The 20,632-nt window shown below is 44.5% G+C and overlaps 3 protein-coding genes across 8 annotated transcripts; 1 reads left to right on the top strand and 2 right to left on the bottom strand.

The window, feature by feature from the left end:
- Positions 1-99: 99 nt before the first annotated feature.
- atmin (ATM interactor) lies at positions 100-8,165 on the bottom strand. Its single transcript, XM_062470717.1, has 4 exons — positions 7,771-8,165; positions 5,027-5,152; positions 4,360-4,559; positions 100-3,749 (listed from the first exon to the last, which is right to left on the bottom strand). The coding sequence occupies exons 1-4, from the start codon at positions 8,083-8,085 to the stop codon at positions 2,063-2,065; spliced, it is 2,328 nt and encodes a 775-aa protein (XP_062326701.1). The 5' UTR covers positions 8,086-8,165; the 3' UTR covers positions 100-2,062.
- Positions 8,166-8,279: 114 nt separating this feature from the next.
- cenpn (centromere protein N) lies at positions 8,280-12,802 on the bottom strand. Its single transcript, XM_062470718.1, has 10 exons — positions 12,281-12,802; positions 11,976-12,021; positions 11,811-11,870; positions 11,643-11,716; positions 11,255-11,428; positions 10,423-10,524; positions 10,048-10,105; positions 9,795-9,904; positions 9,440-9,563; positions 8,280-8,670 (listed from the first exon to the last, which is right to left on the bottom strand). The coding sequence occupies exons 1-10, from the start codon at positions 12,449-12,451 to the stop codon at positions 8,552-8,554; spliced, it is 1,038 nt and encodes a 345-aa protein (XP_062326702.1). The 5' UTR covers positions 12,452-12,802; the 3' UTR covers positions 8,280-8,551.
- Positions 12,803-12,933: 131 nt separating this feature from the next.
- On the top strand, positions 12,934-18,205 carry cmc2 (C-x(9)-C motif containing 2). 6 transcript variants are annotated; one of them, XM_062470720.1, is made up of 6 exons: positions 12,934-13,022; positions 13,136-13,213; positions 13,526-13,593; positions 13,801-13,871; positions 17,483-17,554; positions 17,799-18,205. In XM_062470720.1, the coding sequence occupies exons 3-6, from the start codon at positions 13,560-13,562 to the stop codon at positions 17,880-17,882; spliced, it is 261 nt and encodes an 86-aa protein (XP_062326704.1). In that variant the 5' UTR covers positions 12,934-13,022; positions 13,136-13,213; positions 13,526-13,559; the 3' UTR covers positions 17,883-18,205. The 6 variants fall into 6 exon arrangements, with proteins under 6 accessions (XP_062326704.1, XP_062326705.1, XP_062326708.1 ...); XM_062470721.1 differs by having other exon boundaries at positions 12,935-12,955; XM_062470724.1 differs by lacking the exon at positions 13,526-13,593 and having other exon boundaries at positions 12,936-12,955; positions 13,761-13,871.
- The last annotated feature ends 2,427 nt before the right edge of the window (positions 18,206-20,632 follow it).

Raw genomic sequence — 20,632 nt, 5'->3', positions numbered from 1 at the left:
TCCTGGCTCTGTATAAGCTATGAAGATAACTTGTAAAGCCTTCTATTTACAGACCAGCGAATTATACATACATTTTTTTCCACTTATGGTGCAAAACACTAATTTCAATCATTTATTGAGAGCGTCTGCAGCATAGCTTTGATCTTCTATACAGTTAAGCAACAGAAACACAACATTCAAAACAAAGGCAGCAGACAGACAAAACTGAAGACGCCATCTTGGCACAGGCTGCATCGCGCGCTCCCCACCGAGAAATAAAGACAACCAAGCACTTTAACGAGTTTACACCGTAGGCTAGTTTACACATTTCTAAAGAAGGCATCTTTTTTTTCCTTTTATCAGCGCAACTTTGACCCAATAGAAGAACAATAAATTAGAAGTAGTGTTTTCCATATAATAATACATATATATACAGTCATGAAATGTGGAGGCAGAGAAGTATAGACTATACATTGTAAGAAGGAAACAGTCCCATATAATGGTTTTGGACACAGTGCAAAACACAGCCACGGTAACATTGGGCACAGTGTCATGTACATTCTGCAGTTTCTATGTAAAAAGTTCCAACAGTACCGTCCTGCACTATAAAATAATCTATGGACTGTGTAAATACTGCAGAGCACTCAAGAACCTTGACGCTATAAAGTTATAAATACAAATCATCGAAGGCATTCTAACAGATCATGCAACAGAAAACCTGTCGAAAAAAAAAAAATCCAAGATTCAAACATGCCAATTAAACATGACCAAAACTATGCTGATTATTCCATTGTTTAGGCTACATCCAAAACAATATATATTTTTCGATCGTGATCGGCTTTCTTCCTCTTAAAGCAGTTTAAGGGTACTGACCAGGGTAGGCTACTGACCAACAAAATACATAAACCAAAATGATAGCTGTAAGGCACCTACATAAACAAAAATAGAATTATTTTATAACGTGGGATCTCTTTCTAGAGTTCACATTCAATGACCATGTCGCAGTGATGAAAAATTGTGAATCAGGGTGGTCAAACTGAGGTAACTAAGAGTAGGCCTACTTAGGAACGACAACACAGGGGGTTTTCCAGTAGCAAGTTCAAGACAACATTTGCAAACTTCCCCCCACTCCTCCATCCCACTGGGATGAAACGGAAGGGGTTTATTCCGTCAACTGAATAAAAATGTTCAAAGTTCAGTCGGACCCAAAGAGGCCTGGACGATGTTACTGAACACACAAGATTACAACAGAGTCACAGTGACAATAGCGTAGCTAGACTTAGATCTAGGCCGTGTACTAGTTTTTAGACAGCATCGTATTACCTACACGGTGAACCGCTAACGTAGCCTATACACTTACGGCCAGCTAATGAATAAATCATCGACGATGACAGCGTTGTCTGCTAGTGCTAGCTAACTGATTGACCCGGGGATGTTCAGGATAGTGACCTTGCGGGGATGAAAGACAGATTTGACAAGAATACTAATACCAGTCCCATCTCAACAAGGGGTGCGTGACAACCAGCGGACATTGTAACTAGCCTTCTAGCGATTCTTGGTGGCTATAGCCACTGAGTAGGATGATCAGGGTTCACCTTTACCTTCCCATTACAGCGAACGAGACAGCTAGCGCTAATGCTCGAGCTATGAAACGTTGAAATACACCAACATTTCAAGAGAAAATGCGCATGTAGTAGTATGTCATCGTATGTGCAAATAAACATGTGTACTGGCAGAGTGTGTATGTGTGTGTGTGTGTGTGTGTGGGGGGGGGTAATCATGCCTGTCGAATAATAAAGTGCTATTAATATTGTGTGTGTGTGTATGTGTGTGAGGGGTGTGTGTTTCCTGGACATGTTCCGACCCCCACAGTGGAATGTTCCTAGTAGTCTCCCTACTTAAGTGTGTCTGTCTGACAGTCCTGTATAGGCAGTGGACTGTCCAGGGGATGGAGATAAGCTGTCCTGGCCACTCTGGGGCGGGGTGAGGAGAGGGGGGGAGGAGACACCAGACACCAGCAGCCTGTCATGTTTGAGGGGGGTGAGGGGGGGTGAGGTAGCCCCTGTGTAGGGAGGAGGGGGGTTCAGCTGTTGGGTTTGTCTGGGTTCTGGAAAAGCCCAAACAGCTCTTGGCAGGTCTGGGTCTCCACAGAGCTCAAGTGAGACTCAACGTTCCAGGCCAGGTCAGCTGACAGGAAGTCGTCCATGACGGTCTGGGTCTCGTTGCTGGTTAGGAACAGGTGTCCGAGGCTATCCGATGGCCCGCTCGCCGTCTGGGTCTCCGTGGTGCTCAGCGGCCTGGCGGGGTCTCCTCCGGAGAGGGCTGGGTGCGGGGGGCGAGGTGGCGAGGGCGGCAGGTCGGTCTGGGTCTCGTTGTCAGATGACTCGGTGCTCATGGAGAAGCTGGACTGGCGCAGGATGTTCCCCAGGGGCACGTGTCCGGCGCTCAGCAGGAAGTTGAGGTCGGTCTGCGTCTGCGTGTCAAACATCTCCAGCTCCAGGTCGCTGCGGGCCTCGCCCTCCCCCGCCAGCCCCTCCAACAGCAGGAAGTCGGTCTGCGTGTGGGTGTCCAGGGACTCCAGGGGCGCAGCCAGCTCGCTCTCCTCCGTCTGAGTCTGGATGTGCACGGCATTCAGGAACTCCTCAAAATCGAAGTCGATGGCGGCGTGGGGGGCGGAGGAGCCGGAGGAGCCGTCCGTCAGACCCTGGTGGGCGGCCATGCTGTCAGACAGGATGTTGGCCAGGTCGTTGATCAGCGCCATGGTCTGGGTCTGGTTATCGGCAACGCCGCTCGCCTGGAGCTCGTCCGTCTGCACGCCGAAACACATCCCCCCCGCCGACTTCTCCTCTTCCTGCTCGCCGTAGAGGCCGTGGTGGCCCGAGAACGCGTCGGACAGCGCCGTCTGGGTGGAGACGCTGAGGGAGTCGCCTTCGAACAGGTGGGAGCAGGCGATGGCCTGGTCTAACTGAGCCCTCTCCTCAGCCCGCTCCCTGGTCTGGGTCTGCCTGGTGGTGGAGGGGGACGAGGACGAGGCCAGCTGGCCCAGGACGTGGCTCTCCGTCTGGGCTGCGATGGTGGAGGTGGCTTTGGTCCTGGAGGAGAAGGTCTGGGTCTCCACGCTGACCGGCAGGAGAACCTGGGCGCTGACGCTGATGTCTGTCTGGGAGCAGGAGGACACCGAGGACTCCCCTCCGGCCCCCAGCCCCCCGGCCCCCACAGCCTCCCTGGCCTGGAAGGACATGTCCGTCTGGATGTTTGTGGAGGTGCTCCTCCCCCGCTGCCCCCCTAGACATCTGGCTGGATTGTCCGCCAGACCCACCGGCTCCAGACTGACCTGCACCCCTGTGCTGATGGGACCCACGCTGGAGCGGGAGGCCTGCATGCTGCCCCGGAAGCCCAGCGTCCTGGCGTCCAGGTGGGGCACCACGGCTGCCATGGATTGGGGCAGCAGATGGAGCGTGCTGAGGGAACCGTGGCTGTCCACCGCCAGGACGACGGAGCGCAGCGCCCCGCTGTCAGAGGGCAGGAGGACGGGGAGGTGAGCCAGCTGGATGACTGGCACGTTCACCACGGCCACCTTGGGCTTGGGCAGGAGAACCTTCTGGAAGGTTCTGGGGGGGTTGGATGGGTGTTTCACGGGATCCAGGACGTCGGAGGCGAAGGAGAGATGGCGGTCGGAGCTCGTCTGCTGGCACGGCCAATCGCTGGCTTTCACCTTCGCGGCTCCACCAATCAGCTTCTCCATCTTACGCTTTTTCACAGGTGGGTACCTGGCACAGGGAGGGTGGGGGTGGGGGGATGGAGGTGGAGGGTGGGGTGTTAGGATCTATATTCAAGACCAGGACCAGATATGGGAAAAGTACACACATCCTTCACTCAAGTACAAGTACAGATACTCATGTTTAAAAAGACTCATGTTTAACAAGAGTTGTTGACTACACTTTTTCACTCAAGTTAAAGTAAAGAGTAAGAAGTATTGATTACTACTACTCTTGGACCTCACATCATATTAACACATTAATACAAAAATACACTATAGAGACACAGCACATTTGCCGGAAAACCTTTATGAAAAGTTTTGAAAGTTTTGAAAAAACATGACACTTTGTTGTGTAGTGTTGTGTGTGAACAAAATGATACAAAAGATACTACTTTTTTTTAGTATTTTGTAAAACATTTATCAACGTTTAAAAACTTTTTTTTTTAAATTATTTTTATTTTCTACAATATATTTTTCAAAGAAACTTTCAAAGAAAAGGTTTTAGACTTTTTTGGGGGGTAGAATAAAGACCCTAATCAACAAAATACTGTATATGAATATATATATTTTTTACTACTTCTATATCGTTTTGTATAAAAAGCTGAGCAAATCCAATGTACCTGTGCTCAGTGGGAACCTCGTGGCCAGTCCTGTAGATGTGAGACAACAGCGCCGCCCTGCTGGCGTACGGGCAGCCGCAGGTGCAGCAGTAGGTCTTTCCGCAGTCCTCCGCGTGGCGCCTCAGGTCCCACTCTGTGCTGTAGCCGTTGCTGCACTTGGAGCACTTGTGCTTCTTCTCAGCGTGCATCTTCATAAAGTGCTGAGAGATGGAACAGAACAGACGACTTGGCAAAGCGCTGATGGAAACGGAACATTGAAAGAGGGTGAGGGAAGAGGTGGAAGCTTGAGCTAAAATAGACACGGAGGCAGATGCAAGTCGGACATTGTTTATTCCGGAGAGGAGACCGTGGAGAGGTCTAAAAGGAGGACCGTCTGGGACTGCCTGATGGAGAGACCCCAGGGGGTGACACGAGTGCCAGTTCTCATCTTACCCCTCCTTGGCCAGTCCTCTGAAGTGTGACTCAGGTCTTTCCAACACCAAGGCCGTACATTGTGAAATGTACTATACAAGACATTTGAACTGTGAAATTGTGTTTTAGCCAAACCTCACAAGCCCTAAGATTTTAGGCGGTCTTAGAAGGCCATCTAAAGTCCTCCGTGAAGTTGCTTGTTAAAAAGGCTAAACTAATACATTTGGTTTTTGATTTGGTTTTGTGTGTAGAGTACCTGTTTGACCAGTGAGAACTGGGAGAAGGGGCGATTGCGTCCGCGAGGACAGCCCTCGATGGGGCAGCAGTACAGTTTCTGACTCCCCTTCATGTCCTTCCTCACTGTCGGGTTGATGAGACCATCCTGGAGAGGAGGGAGGAGGGAAGGAGAGGAGATGAGAGGGGAGGAAAGAGGTGAGGAGATTAGAGAGGAGGGGAGAGGAGAGGAGGAGAAGAGGGGAGAGGTGAGGAGATTAGAGGGGAGAGGTGAGGAGATTAGAGAGGAGGGGAGAGGAGAGAAGGAGAAGAGGGGAGAGGAGAAGAAGAGGGGAGAGGAGAAGAAGAGGGGAGAAAAAAACATAAAATAATTCAGTTCAGTGTATCGAGTTGCCTTCGCCAAATCCATCTGGCAACACTTTTCACGTAAACATCCATGTATGTTCAGGAGGGTTTCCCACTGAGATGCTGATGAACCAGCAGATAGAGACAAAACCAAAGACTAACAACCTGAGCCAATCTCCGATCTCCAGTAAACGCACACACACACACACACGCACACGCACACACACAGACTACAAAGAAAAGGTGTTATATTGAGAACATGTTACGTAACCACCATGTTCGTGTGGGACAGCTCGCTCTAAAAGGCAAAGAGAGATGAAATGTAATTAGCCAAACAGCACACTGTGCTCGCTTTCCCAGTGTGTTCAACATTCCCCTCCCTGCAGTTCCACTGCGATGGCCACCGCATTCAATCAACGACAAGCTGCCTGCTTATTCGTATTATGTAAGAGTCCAGCTCCGACACAGAGCTAGGGATGCCTCAGAGAGCCCGGAGGGACCTGAGCATCAGGCCTATCGCATGTTCCCAGCATCCAGGCCAAGGTCACCCGGCCGCCTCGGTGCATCGTTGGAGGAGGGGGCTGACAAACACGCTCGCTACGGGGTCTCGTCGCCGTGCGCAGGCCCGTCGACACGGCAGGACACACAAACACGCTGCTCAACCAGGCGATCGCCCTCGGCTACGGGTAAAATCCCGGCCAGTGTGTGATTAAAGGAGAAGCTGTTGACAGGAGCAGGGTTGAGATCCAGCCCGTGTGTGTTGACAGGAGCAGGGTTGAGATCCAGCCCGTGTGTGTTGCAGGCCAGGGAGCCATAGAGCCTGGCTCGCCCTCTCTGAGCTGCTCCCTCCACGACACGCCACAATCATTTCTACCCCCGCTGACACACCCAGGGGGCACCCAGGGGGCACCCAGGGGGCACCCAGGGGGCACTGGTGCAGGCAGACAGACAAGCTTGGTTTCTGCCTGATTAAAAAGAGGCAGCGTATATGAGACCCGCAGGGCAGGGCAGGGCAGGCAGGGCAGGGCAGGCAGGGCAGGCAGGGCAGGCAGGGCAGGGAAGGGCAACACACAGAACAGATTATCACTCGCAATCTGCTTCTGGACTGAGCGACAGGCTCCTTATCAGCGAGCGTGGCTGCTCTGAACAGCTTGAGGGGCTGAAGCTGTGATCTTATCTGCGGAGGCACACAATACATATCAGCGTACGCCTGGACGGCAGTTCAGCTGACTAGAGAAACAGTTTCAGAGCTGCATAAATAACTGTCTGTGTGATATCCTAAATCATAACTCATTCTGGCTGCGTGAATAATTCAGAGACATGGCCGGCCAGTAAGAACTAGAGGAATAGCAGTTTGTTGTTTTTATTGGGGCTGGTTAGGGTAGCCTTACATCACCCCCACCATCAGTCCATTCACATTGAACACAGACAGGGATTTCTAAAATCTCACAATTACTTGACGCTATTTGACCCCATGTTTGATACTGTTTTTCACAGGTCACTGTCACATGCACAAACCTATCAGATCTCCTTTCAGTAATACTGTTCATCGTAACATGAATAAGCCTAAGTTAACAGGAAAGCATTTATTCAGAGGTGTTCATTAGCTGCATGACATACTTCTGGTTCCTAGTCCTGATTGAAATGCAAATATTAACCTTTATAACAATGAGTGTAGTCAGAGTTGGGACAAATGACTGTCCCAAGACAGAGCCCCATTCATTTTGGGGACTGGGGATAAAAACAGGAATCTACTCCCATTATGTTTCTGAAACTCGAGAGGCACACTGGGAAATGAATTCTGGTGAAGTGTCTGACCACTCTGTCCTGATTTACCTGGTGACAACATCCAGATACCAAGCTGTCTATCGTGACCTCTCACGGAATTAATAACCGGCTAACTCACTCATCATTCAAGCGAATGGCCCAATGAGAACAGGCAACTGAAATTAATGATGTCCGTATCTGAATGCAAACAGTCAACATGTAATGTATTGTATTTGCCTGATCTATCAATACACGGGCTATGTGTGCATTTCACGCTGATTTTATTAAAACCATAGTACTGTACAAGCCAAGTAGCTAGCAGGGCTAGCTAACTCAAAGGAAGGAGCGAGAATCGTTGGACTGCTGTTGGTGTCATGATAGCCGTAGACATTGTAGGCTAAATGAGATACAGGTTACCAACGATACTTATGAAAGATACGATGAAGCTATCTAGATAGATACAAAGTGTCAGGCTGAATGGTGTGTGGGACACTGCTAGCTGATGACTTGCGATTTTCTCATTCATTAGAAGAGACACAATACGCATGCTAAAAACGATAGCACCATTCAATTCACCGGCAAGTTAAGATAAACTATAACCCGCAAACTGGCCTCTTATCAAGACTTGTCTGGCTAACGTTGCAGCTACAGTACCTTTACTCCGTGAGACTTCACTAGATGCATGTTCAGCGCTGGCGTGTTAGGGAGAATCTTCCCACATCCCTCCACAGTACAGAGGATGTTAGTCCGCACTTCTTTGGTTAGCTCCACGACGGACGGTTGGATAATTTCTCTTTGCTGTGAAAGAGCTTCTTCGCTGCATTTTGGTCTCAGGGAGGAAACGTTGCCGTTGTTGTGAGCTTCCCCCGTTGCAGAGGCAGCCATGTTTCTGTTGACGACCGACTCGCCGCGGTTCCTGAGACGGCAGTGTGTACGGTACAGTAGGATCCGCTTAGGTGGGCGGGGCATGGGCGTTGGAGGTTGCCTTTAATCGAGTATTCTTGCTTCTGAATCTGCGCTGAATTAATCAATTTGAGATTTAGCTTGGTTCACACTGAAACATCTCGAGAGACTCATTATAGTACAAGTCACTCAAATACAGGGTTACTCGTGGAGCAATCAATGATAATTAAACTCATAAGATTAACTTGTATTCAGATTAGTTCTTGTAATACGTTTATTTACATACAGGAGTAAAAACAGACGAGTATAATATTTTCCTATTATATTAAAGGAAAATCAATATGTACTGTATATGTATGACGGTAATGACATAAGGCTAAAAAATAAACTAACAGAAGCCTTGAGAAGCCTTGTGAAATGCTACCCACTGCAAAATGAAATACTTAAATTAAACATACTGTAAAAAAAAAAGTAAACACATTCCTGAAATACTTAAGCAATAAAATAAAAGGTGAAAAATGCATTTTCAATTTCAGTTCTGTGAAGGCTGCGTCTGTGAAGAACCCAAGCCCTTGTCTGTGATGACAAAGTAGTTCCTTCCTTTCTGGGTGATGGAGGAGAGCAGGGGTGTGACAGGTGTGGAGACCATTCCTGTTGAAGACAAAGCAGACCTCTCAACACGTGGTAAAAAGCACATCCCGTCGGTTGCCCGACATGCGTTAGTCACCACGGGAAAAAAAGAATGTGACCCACACAAACATCCATTCTCCTGCATTAACCCTTGTGCTGCCTTCGGGTCACATGACCCAAAGGTTCATAACGAACCATCGTTGTGTTTACCCAGTTTTACCCAATACAAAAACAAATAAAAATAATTTTCTTTTAACCTTTGCAATGTGGGGGGTCTGCGACAGCCGGTTAAAAGAAAATGCTTCACTTTGTTTTTGTATGGGGTAAATTTGTCGCAATACGACGGTGGGTCACACGGCTGATGGGTCAGAATGACCCGAAGATAACACAAGGGTTAAACACAAAACCAGAATCATGCCCGCCTGCAGCCACAGACTCCATGAATATTACTTCCAGGACAGTCTCCTGTCCTCTTGTGGCCACGGAAGGAAGTGAATAATTAAACTGGATTTCTGGGCTCCTGAGACCGAGGCTGTTTGTTCATACAGCCGGTCTGTCGGAGCCCACGCATCAGGACACGTAGAGGCAGACCTGAGGTCTGGGGAGTCAGGTGGCTGAGCGGTTAGGGAATCGGGCTAGTAATCTTAAGGTTGCCAGTTCGATTCCCGGCCGTGCAAAATGACGTTGTGTCCTTGGGAAAGGCACTTCACCCTGCTTGCCTCGGGGGAATGTCCCTGTACTGACTGTAAGTCGCTCTGGATAAGAGCGTCTGCTAAATGACTAAATGTACCTGAGGACACGCAGTGCTTGAGGGAGTCCAGGAGGCTGGCACTGGCGAACTTGACCACACATCTGAAAGGCTCCTCCCTCCCCGTCATGAGGTTGTTGGAGTTGTCTTTGAACCTGGTCTCTAGCTGAGAGGAGAGCACACGCATTTTATCCAACGCGACGTAACGCACAGGGGGGATTTGAACCTAGGACCTCTGGATCTGCGGTCGAAATGTACGCTTTAACATCTTACACAAACGCCCATACAAACACTCAAGTTAATCTAGAACACCCTTGTATCTATCCGTGAGAGCAAGTCTGCAAGTTGTAGTTAGGGGGTTATGCACTAAATGTACACCAGCAGATGACATGGTTACCTTGTAGATGGCGGTTTGCAGTTCTGGGACTTTACCGCTGCCAAATGCCTCACAAGCCATTTGAATCCTGTTTCCGGCATTTTCTGCTTGCTCTCTCTCTATGTTGGGATCTGTAAACAGATAAAAGAAGATAAATATAATATATATATATATATATAGATTTTTTTATGGTCTCAAAGTGAAGCATCAACAACACATAACTCGATCCATCAACACGATCTAGTACAGGCAACGCCGTGTCCAATTACATTACTTTTTGGGGGTGCGATATTTTCCTGAAGTGGGTGTTGTTGGTACTTTGTAGAAAACACCTGTTAATGTACAAAAAAGAGAACATTTGTAAAAAATATCCATGCAATTCAAATTTCTATTTAATAAAAATGCCTAAACTATTTTACTCTTTAACTTAAACGTAATTTCATGCATTATTTTTTAAATCATGTTTAATTGTATAAGGTGTTTTTACGTGAAGCAGATGGTGTCTGCCTTGTGTATGAAAAGTGCTGAATAAATAAAGGGCCTTGCAATACAACAGTGCAACCTTTCAGGGATGGTGACACAGAGAGGTCACAGAGAGGTCACAGAGAGGTCACAGAGAGGTCACAGAGGAGAGGTCAGCTAGTCCTACCTGCTGGTACTGTCTCATCAGTAAGTCTCTGATGGACGCCAGTTTGCGTCCGCTGAGTTGAGCGTCCTTCACGGAGCAGTACCCACAAGCCAGAACCAGAGCCTGCAGGACCCAGGGAACAGGGAGGGCATTTAGAACACCCCCACAGGACCCAGGGAGGGCATTTAGAACACTCCCACAAATCTTTGCTTTAGTCACACCTCCTGTTTTGTACTGTGGTGTTTTGTTCAAGGCAATGAGCATTTACATGATGTGTGTGTTTTTTTCACTGTTTAACATGGCAAAAAAAACAATTTCATTGTAGATCTGCACTCAGCGCATTGATTCGCTCAGACCCTTTTTCCCCTGCTCGCGTTCTCTCTCACTTCAACAGACCCATATGTTAATAGCATATGGAAGCAAATCTGTGACAATTTTTTGAATTGTAAAAGGCATTGAATACTTAATATTGACATTTAAACACCACTGAATTTGTTGGTTTTGAATTCACCTCTTTAAAATTTAAATGTATTTCAGTGTAAAAAAAAAAAATCTGATCCAAAAATTTAAGGTTAAAAAATTCAGTTTGCTCAAATTCAAATTTGAGCCTGAATGCAATCGAACCATCTTACTTCTCCTCGAGATGGTTTGATTGCATTCAGGCTCCATTGCCTTACCTATCCTTGATATCCAGAATGTTACAATCTGAATTTTTGGGGCTCATTTTTTAGGTACAAATTTTGTGGATCTGAATTTCACCATATAGCCTTACCTGATTACTAATCATAGGGGTTAAAGAAGAAAAAAACGTTTTTGGAGTTTAGTTACACTTTGATACGTTCCCTCCTCTCACCTGGTTGAGCAGAGGTCTGTGCTTGGCCGTCAAGTTGCTCACGAACACATACGGTGTCTGAAGATGGTGGACAACGTATGTAGGCTTCATGTGGTTCGGACGAGTGAAGCTGTCGCCCCAGGCAACACGTATCCAGACGGCCTCGTCCGTATGCTTCTTGATCTTGATTGACACCTGGGAGAGGGATGATTAACAGGGGGGGTTGTGAACTACGTTGGGCCCAACATGAAACATGCTATGAGTCGTGTATCTGTCAGAATGCGTGAATCCATAATCTGGTCTGAAACTGGCCCAGGACAGATGAGGTAGTGACAATTTGTGAATGGATTACACATGGAATTTGACAATGATTTGAAAGATTAAAATAGCATATATATATATTTCCTACATGACTGATGAGCTGCTTGAGGTGGGTTTTGAACTTGTTCTTGAACTGGGTCAGCTCAGTGGACTGGCTCTCGTCTGGGTAGAGATAAGGACTGCGGTGAGAAGCTGCTTTCAAAAGAAAATTTTCTAAATGGTTAGCTTGTTAGAGGAAAAACACAGGTGACCATACCTACAGCATCCAGGAACTGGTACGCATACCACATCCCATGGTTAGGGTTATCAATGACGTCTGTAAAAGAAAGGGGAGGCGTCGTTGACGCACCGGGACAGGTGATCACGTCAGAGAATCTAGTCAAGAAACTTGATTAGCAATAAACACTTAAATTTAACTTACACAGCATTTCGAGTTCTGTGATGTGTTTAACTGTCAGGCCATTTTCCTAAAAAGGAGTGAAGCGGGCAGAACATTATTTTTTGTTTAATTATTTGTAAAATCTTTTCACAGTCGAATGGCAGTAGAAATAGCTGTAGCATCTAAGCTCATTTTCTACCATCTAGTACTCTACGACTCTGGTGCTACCGACCTGCGTGACAAGGTAGCTAGCCTAAGCTAGCCTATCAAGTATAGCTAGCTAATTATATAAAGTACTACAGTGCAAGTATCTGTTTAGAAACATTGTGCAGACGTATGCTATCTACCTCGCAAAGCACGAGTATGTCCTCCGTCAGTACAGCTTTCGTTAGCTTGAAGTTCAGTGACATGATTTGCTGCCTCGAAAAATGAGCCCATTTGGTCAGCATTGTCTGTAAAGACTGCGCCGGAATCTGTCGTATCAGCTTTTGTAATATCCGAATCGTCGACTCATCCATGATTTCACTTCTAAAATACTACCAAGGAGACTTCAACACAAACGGTCCTTAGTTACAGTACAAACGATCAGAAATAGTTTTCAGCTCAAAATCCAAACAAGCCGCCCCAGACTTAATCGACCAATAGAAATAGTTTGTGACGTAATTTCCTTTCGTCTTACGTTTGAATTTTGTCGCCGTCTGCTGGAGTGGAGTTCAAACTTCCGTTAAATTATACTAGGGAGGGAGCCTTTAAATATGATTTAAAATGTTTTACATCGTCTATTCATATCAGAAAACTTGATACACAACCTCGTGCTTTGTACTTTAATGAGGGACTGTTAGAAGATTTCTGTCTTAATGCAGTGTAGCCTCATCACCAAGCTGTTGTAGGACCCGCCTTTTGTGATAAAGAATCAATTTCATTGGATAATAACCGAACTTCTGCGGATGTTTATTTGTTACTGTGAGTTGTCAATCATATGACGATCCTCAATAGCTGGTTCCTTCGATGTTATGAAAGTGGTAGGCTAGCGTTTTGGTGTTTGTGCTATATATTTACATTGCATATTGCTGTCAAGAAATAACTTTGGTAAATTAAAGATATGTCGTGATTGTTGCAATCAATGTATTTAATAGGTTATGAACGTTTCGTTTAACTCGTTCAGTGGTAAACACGAGTGACATAGGCTATTTGTCCTTCAGTGGAACGTCTGTGTTTGGTGAAACAGCAATTCTACAATATTCCCCGGAATTATCTCAAATGATACAGTCATCGAACTGGTGAGTGATTCAAACTATTCGTAATTGTCTACATACCCACAGGTGTAGGACTACATATAGCAAGTTTTCGTTGTTACCTTGAATCACTGACGCAGCGTAGGCAAGTCTACCTTTACTTGATAATTAACTTGCATGTGAGTTTCTTGATGATTAGGAACGAGTAACATGGATATGAGAAATCCCTGTTGTTCTATAGCTAGTGCCCGTCAGCCCTAACATTGTTGCAGTTCTACTCCGCACGTCTTTGCTAAGTAATATTTACAGCATTTACGTAATTGGTTCCTTAAAAAATACTCTCCCTTGTCGTTCCAGGTAAGTGTTTAGCAGACAGAACATCCTCATCGCCATGGCACAGGATGGAGAGGGGTTTGGAGGATGTAGTATCCTTTAGAATAGTTGTATTACGCCTGGAACGTCGTAAAACCATGGCTTCCTGTATATAGGCATATACCGGTATAAATACATAAATGTATAACGTATTGTAACTTTACATAACTACATACTAATGTTTACAAATAGCATTAGTGTTGTTTATTTTTCTTCCCAGTATTGTTGGAGTTTAAGCCCTTAGCTCAGAATGCACTCAGACCTGTCGCCTCACCTGCACACAGATGAGTGTAATGAGCTGATAACGCTGTTGAAACAGTGCCACAAGGAGGTGAGCTTTCTCTCTCCCTACACAGCTATCACACTGCAAACATATGAGAGGCCGTATAGGCCATAATTCATACTTGGTCTCACATACATGCCATGACCTCACATATATACCATTATACTCTCACATATATACCATTATACTCTCACGTATATACCATTATACTCTCACATATACACCATTATACTCTCACATACACACCATGACCTCACATATATACCATTATACTTTCACATATATACCATTATTCTCTCACATATACACCATTATACTCTCACATATATACCATTATACTCTCACATATATACCATTATACTCTCACATATATACCATTATACTCTCACATATACACTATTATACACTCACATATACACCATTATACTCTCACATATACACCATTATACTCTCACATATACACCATTATACTCTCACATATACACCATTATACTCTCACATATACACCATTATACTCTTGCACATAAACTGGCATACTCTCTTACACACACAAAAATACCGTCTTATATGCACCATCATAATAAAGTATGACAATATATGTAAGAGACAAATAGTATGTGTGAAACAGAAAGTTATTATATGTAAGAGAATAACAGGATGTGTAAGAGAGAATACTTATCTATGTGAGAGAGAATACTTGTCTATGTGAGAGAGAATACTTGTGTATGTGAGAGAGAATACTTGTCTATGTGAGAGAGAATACTTGTCTATGTGAGAGAGAATACTTGTCTATGTGAGAGAGAATACTTGTCTATATGAGAGAGAATACTTGTCTATGTGAGAGAGTTTGATTGAAACGGAAGGCAGTTTGATTGAAAAGGAAGTAGTACTGAATTCTCAGTTCCTGATTGGCTTACACATGAAGAAGGATTTGGGGTAGATGTAGCTAACGCCCACCTTCCCTATCAAGACGAGACTGAGTGACATGATAAGATGGCAGAGAGTGGGCGGCTTAATGAAGCCATTGGACTCATTAATAACATTTTATTAACATTTTATTAACATTTTATACTCCAAATGCTGCGGCGTTATTGTAGGGAGGACAGACCCGTTCCTGAATTACGTTTTTACAGTTATTCCTGGGGAAATTATGGAATTAAATTACATATTAACTATACTAAAATACTTGTGCACAATAATATTTGCTAAATGTAGACGTTTTTAAAGGTTTTTAATTTGACCTCGAAGCCTTTTGTGAAAATGAGGCTAGTTTCACGACAGCGACTTCGGATGTATACTAGGCTACTTTAACATGTTAGCTGATTAGCCAGTACGAGTGAGATATGTATACAGTCACATTAACAAACCTCTTCTTTGTCAACTTAAATACGATGGGAACACATCACATTAACAATTCCAAAACGCACCACACGCCAAACAATTTTTTTGGTCAAGCGTCTCTAAACTCAGATTCCGAGTCGGATCCATGAAGCTTTCGTTGCAGTGAATGGGTGCGGGCACTCATCGGGCATAGGGGCCTACACTCAAATAGGATCTTAAAAGTCCCAACTGGAAAATGTTGTGAACAGATTGACATCAAGTTCAGTTTGTGGCATTGAAGTTTAGGTTAATAGCCAAGGGTGTAAAGACCACTCGGCTAATTAAAGACGTCAACGGTTAAAACCCCAGTGCCACGGGACGGTATTCACACAGGCATTGGCTTTAATTTAAATGATAGTTTGTTTCATCAATTGAAAAACTGATCTAGGACTTTTGACTCAAGTAGTGGGGGTCGGTATAGCTTCCTAAACAACTATGGAATTCTACATTTGAGTTTTTTAGTGGATTTGCTTGAATCGTTGTCAGAAATGTTGGAATCAAAGACGACAGCCATCCACAGTGGCTATTTCTAACGCTAACGATGAAATGCGCCGGCTCTTCAGACCTGGATCAGGTGCATCACGGAGCGGCAGCAGCTCTCTGTCAGGAGTCTTAACCGAAATACTGCGGAGTTTGATATTGGGATTGCGCCATCACTTGGCTGGCATTAAGACGAGCTCCTGACAGAGTGCTGCTGCCGCTCCTTGATGCACCTGATCCAGGTCTGAAGAGCCGGCGCATTTAATTGTCAACGTTAGCGTTAGAAACAGCCTCCGCGTATGGCTGTCGTCCTTGATACAACATTTCTTACAATGACGCCTTAGGATTTGGAGTATGCAAAATGTTATAGATGAATCCATCTTGTCATGTCACTCAGTCTCGTCTTGATAGGGAAGGTGGGCGTTAGCTACATCTACCCCAAATCCTTCTTCATGTGTAAGCCAATCAGGAACTGAGTACTACTTCCTTTTCAATCAAACTGCCTTCCGTTTCAATCAAACTCTCTCACAAAGACAAGTATTCTCTCTCATATAGACAAGTATTCTCTCTCACATAGACAAGTATTCTCTCTCACATAGACAAGTATTCTCTCTCACATAGACAAGTATTCTCTCTCATATAGACAAGTATTCTCTCTCACATAGACAAGTATTCTCTCTCACATAGACAAGTATTCTCTCTCACATAGACAAGTATTCTCTCTCACATAAACAAGTATTCTCTCTCACATAGACAAGTATTCTCTCTCACATAGATAAGTTATCTCTCTTACACATCCTGTTATTCTCTTGCATATAGTAACATTCTGTTTCACACATACTATTTGTCTCTTACATATATTGTCATACTTTAGTATGATGGTGCATATAAGACGGTATTTTTGTGTGTGTAAGAGAGTATGCCAGTTTATGTGCAAGAGTATAATGGTGTATGTGTGAGAGTATAATGGTGTATATGTGAGAGTATAATGGTGTATATGTGAGAGTATAATGGTGTATATGTGAGAGTATAATGGTGTATATGTGAGAGTATAATGGTGTATATGTGAGAGTATAATGGTGTATATGTGAGAGTATAATGGTATATATGTGAGTGTATAATAGTGTATATGTGAGAGTATAATGGTATGTATGTGAGAGTATAATGGTATATATGTGAGAGTATAATGGTATATATGTGAGAGTATAATGGTGTATATGTGAGAGAATAATGGTATATATGTGAGGTCATGGCGTGTATGTGAGAGTATAATGGTGTATATGTGAGAGTATAATGGTATATACGTGAGAGTATAATGGTATATATGTGAGAGTATGATGGTATATATGTGAGGTCATGGCGTGTATGTGAGATCAAGTATGAATTAAGGCCTATACGGCCTCTCATACAAACACACACCTGACGCACAGCTAACACACACCTGACGCACAGCTAACACACAGCAGAAACACAGCTAACACACAGCAAACACACACCTGACGCACAGCTAACACACACCTGACGCACAGCTAACACACACCTGACGCACAGCTAACACACACCTGACGCAGTGCAAACACGCAGCTGACGCACAGCTAACACAGAGGCACGCTGGCACCCCCGGCAAAAAATGACGAGGCACTCCAATCTCCACATACTAAAGTATATACTTGACAATTTCATTCAATCATATTATTATCATTGTCATTATTTGAACTACAGTGTTAGAGTGACTCATGCTGGCATCGTACCTCCATCGTCACTGTGCTCAGCGACCGTCTTTTCTCTTGTTTCTGCAGCACAACGTCTTGAGGTTCTTTGGCACATGTAACGACATGGACCGTGCCATGCGGGTGTGTCTCAAGACGGAGGTAAGAGCTGTTTCTGAATAATAATAATAGCACAATCATTTGTTAATCTAACATCATTTAACATAATTTACTGGCAATTACAAAGCGATGTACATTTGGTGGTGGTGGTGGTGGTGGTGGGGATTTGAACCTACGACATCTGCAGTCAACCACTGAAGTATTTCCTGTGTTTCAGGAAGCTTGTGTGGATGTGTAGCTGCAGCACTGCACTCATACTTAGTTTGTCTCTCCGTCCTCTCCACAGCGTCTGGCCAGAAGGGAGCGCAGCCAGCAGCACGCCAAGGACATGCAGAAGAGGTTGAAGGAAGGGCCGAAGGAGCCGTTCTGAGGGGCAGGCAGAGCCACAGTCATGCCCAGGATGGTGGCCCGAGCCTGGGCACACGCCTGGAGGAGTCCCTGGGGCTGTTTGGAGACACCCGTGGCACCCTGGTGCCTCTGGATCCCTGGAGACACATAGGACTCAATCCATCGGTCATCTTTATTTATATGCGCGCATTTTAAAAACAAGTATCAACCGAAGTGCGGTACATTTGAAATGTAAGCAGAAATTAGTACATACAGCAGGAGATAGAGCCGTTTCAAATTGTGCGTTGATTCACCAACACTGGATTCCTTTTGAATAAAGGAGGAACAAAGTAAGGTTTTACTGGACTACCCTTTTGTTGTTGTTTTTTTAAGGTTTGAAGGTTGACAATTTCAGTCAATAAATCCATCAGTCATCACACGCTGTCTCCATCAGTAAAAAGAAAAGCTTCAGTTTTTGACCCTCCGGCCCGTCTGGCTGAGATATGGCGCATGTTATCAGAGTGTCTGAAGCCCTTTCAGAGAATACTGCACACCTGAGGGCTATTCTGGGCCGTGGTCGATTTGTAAGTCGGTCAACCACATCAGTCATCTGAACAGTCTGCTCCCCACACACGCACACACACGCTCACACACTCACACTTCCCCTCCATCCATGGGGGAGCACACACACACACACACACACCCCTTCCCCTCCACCTGTGTGGGAGAGGAAACATCTGGACTCCGAGGCCTCCGAGGCGGGGTCTTCTCTGATCACTCGCTCATTCTTCTGGACCCTTCCAAAATAACAATTACCTCCCCCTCACTATCAATTATCTGCCTCCTCCATCAGGAAGGAGCTGTGATGATAGCTTGTGAACGTGATCCCCCTGGCCAATCACCAAACAAGAAGTAGTTGGGGTGAGACAAGGCAACTGTCGAGCGCATCTGGAACGTCAGAGGATGGCATCTGTTGAGACTGTTGCTTCTCAAACACACAGAGAGATAAGACTGGGTTTTAAACGATTTAGACATGTGCGCAACACAGACCACTTCTTGCTTCTAATACTCTTCTTGCTTCTTGTTCTACTAATAGCAAAATACAAAACAGCGTGTGCTCTGCAACACGGTAAAAAAAACCTGCTCCAACCAATTACACTTGTTCAGGTGAGCTCACCTAAGAAGCTCTCTAAAAAATATTATTACTAAACAAAAACAAGTAATTGACCATGTGTAATGGCTGCAACACCACCTGTTGAGGACAGAACAAGAGCAACTTTCGAGAAGGAAAAAGGAAATGAAAGAGAGATGACAGTAGGGGAGTTCTACCATCCTATTAGAATGGTAGAATGACTCAGGTGAATGACTCGGCTGTCAGTACTGAAAACTAGAACTACTGGTAGTTTTCATTGCGGTGCACCTTCACGCTTTGAGAATAGCAATTGAAATCCCTGGTTGGGTTTGCCAGGTTGTTAGACAATTTGCCACACAAGCATACGCTGAAAGTAGGCTATCCAATGTTTAAGCATTCACCTTAAGGCATATTCAGAGTTGTAACTGAACATTCATCTCACTCTTTCAGATCTTGTTTGTGAAAACACATTCAATAAATATTTGTGAGACTGACTTAGATTTTTGATCATGCTTCAAAGGGTCTGAAGGCAAACATTTTTTTGTTTCGAACAACTTAGCAACTTCAGTTCAAACGCACAGCAATTGAGGAAATTACTGACATTATTTATTCAAAGCAACTCACCCCCTCACAATCACAATGTAAGGATACAGCATCTCACTGACACAAGATGTACAACTTCTAAGGCACCCCAAGGTGTGATTTGAGAGACTAAGAACAAGCTGGAAATCTTGACATGCTATACAGTGTACAAGTAATGAGATGCATACGTCATATGGACAGAAAACAAAAACAACAGAATATTGGCCTTAAGAGACATATTCAAGGATGCATTTTCAACTAATTTCACGAGTATTAAATAAAATAAATTACGTGAAATTATATAAATTCATTTGTGTTTTAGATATAAATCCTTGCACAGGGTCAGACACTCCAACCACCAATATATTATATACTTTCATCTTCTTGTGACGCTAAAATAATCGTCGATCTTATTGTAACATAAATAAGGGAAATATTGGTTGTACAAGCGCTAAATAATTAGCAAAATAATGAACAATATTATTATCCAAAACATTAAAAACTGGATAAATTAGGGGCTATTATTAGCAGTAGCAATCAGTGCAGCATGACATTTCTTTTATCCATGTTTATCCTTTTGGGTATTGACTATAGTTCCAAAAATGGCTTTAAGTCAAAATAATATTGATTGGCCTACACTAATTTGAAATCTGGGGAAAAGAAATCTTTGGATTGACGAAGTCCTTCCCTCGTATACAAAGTTACGTTAAATAAAACAAACGAAAATCGTTTTCACAGATCATTAACCCTTGTGTTATCTTCGGGTCATTCTGACCCATCAGCCGTGTGACCCACCGTCGTATTGCGACAAATTTACCCCATACAAAAACAAAGTGAAGCATTTTCTTTTAACCGTTGGGCTGTCGCAGACCCCCCACATTGCAAAGGTTAAAATACATTTTTTTTAATTTGTTTTTGTATTGGGTAAAACTGGGTAAACACAACGATGGTTCATTATGAACCTTTGGGTCATGTGACCCGAAGGCAGCACAAGGGTTAAATAAATTATCATTAACTGTACACGGTGACACGAGAACAGACATGTTTCCGGTTACTGGAGTCGCTGGATGCTGCAGGCT

This window comes from Osmerus eperlanus, chromosome 10 (genome assembly GCF_963692335.1).
Source record: "Osmerus eperlanus chromosome 10, fOsmEpe2.1, whole genome shotgun sequence".
Lineage (NCBI taxonomy): Eukaryota > Metazoa > Chordata > Actinopteri > Osmeriformes > Osmeridae > Osmerus > Osmerus eperlanus.
Note: the sequence above shows the minus strand (reverse complement) of the source record. Positions and strands in the feature narration are given on the sequence as shown.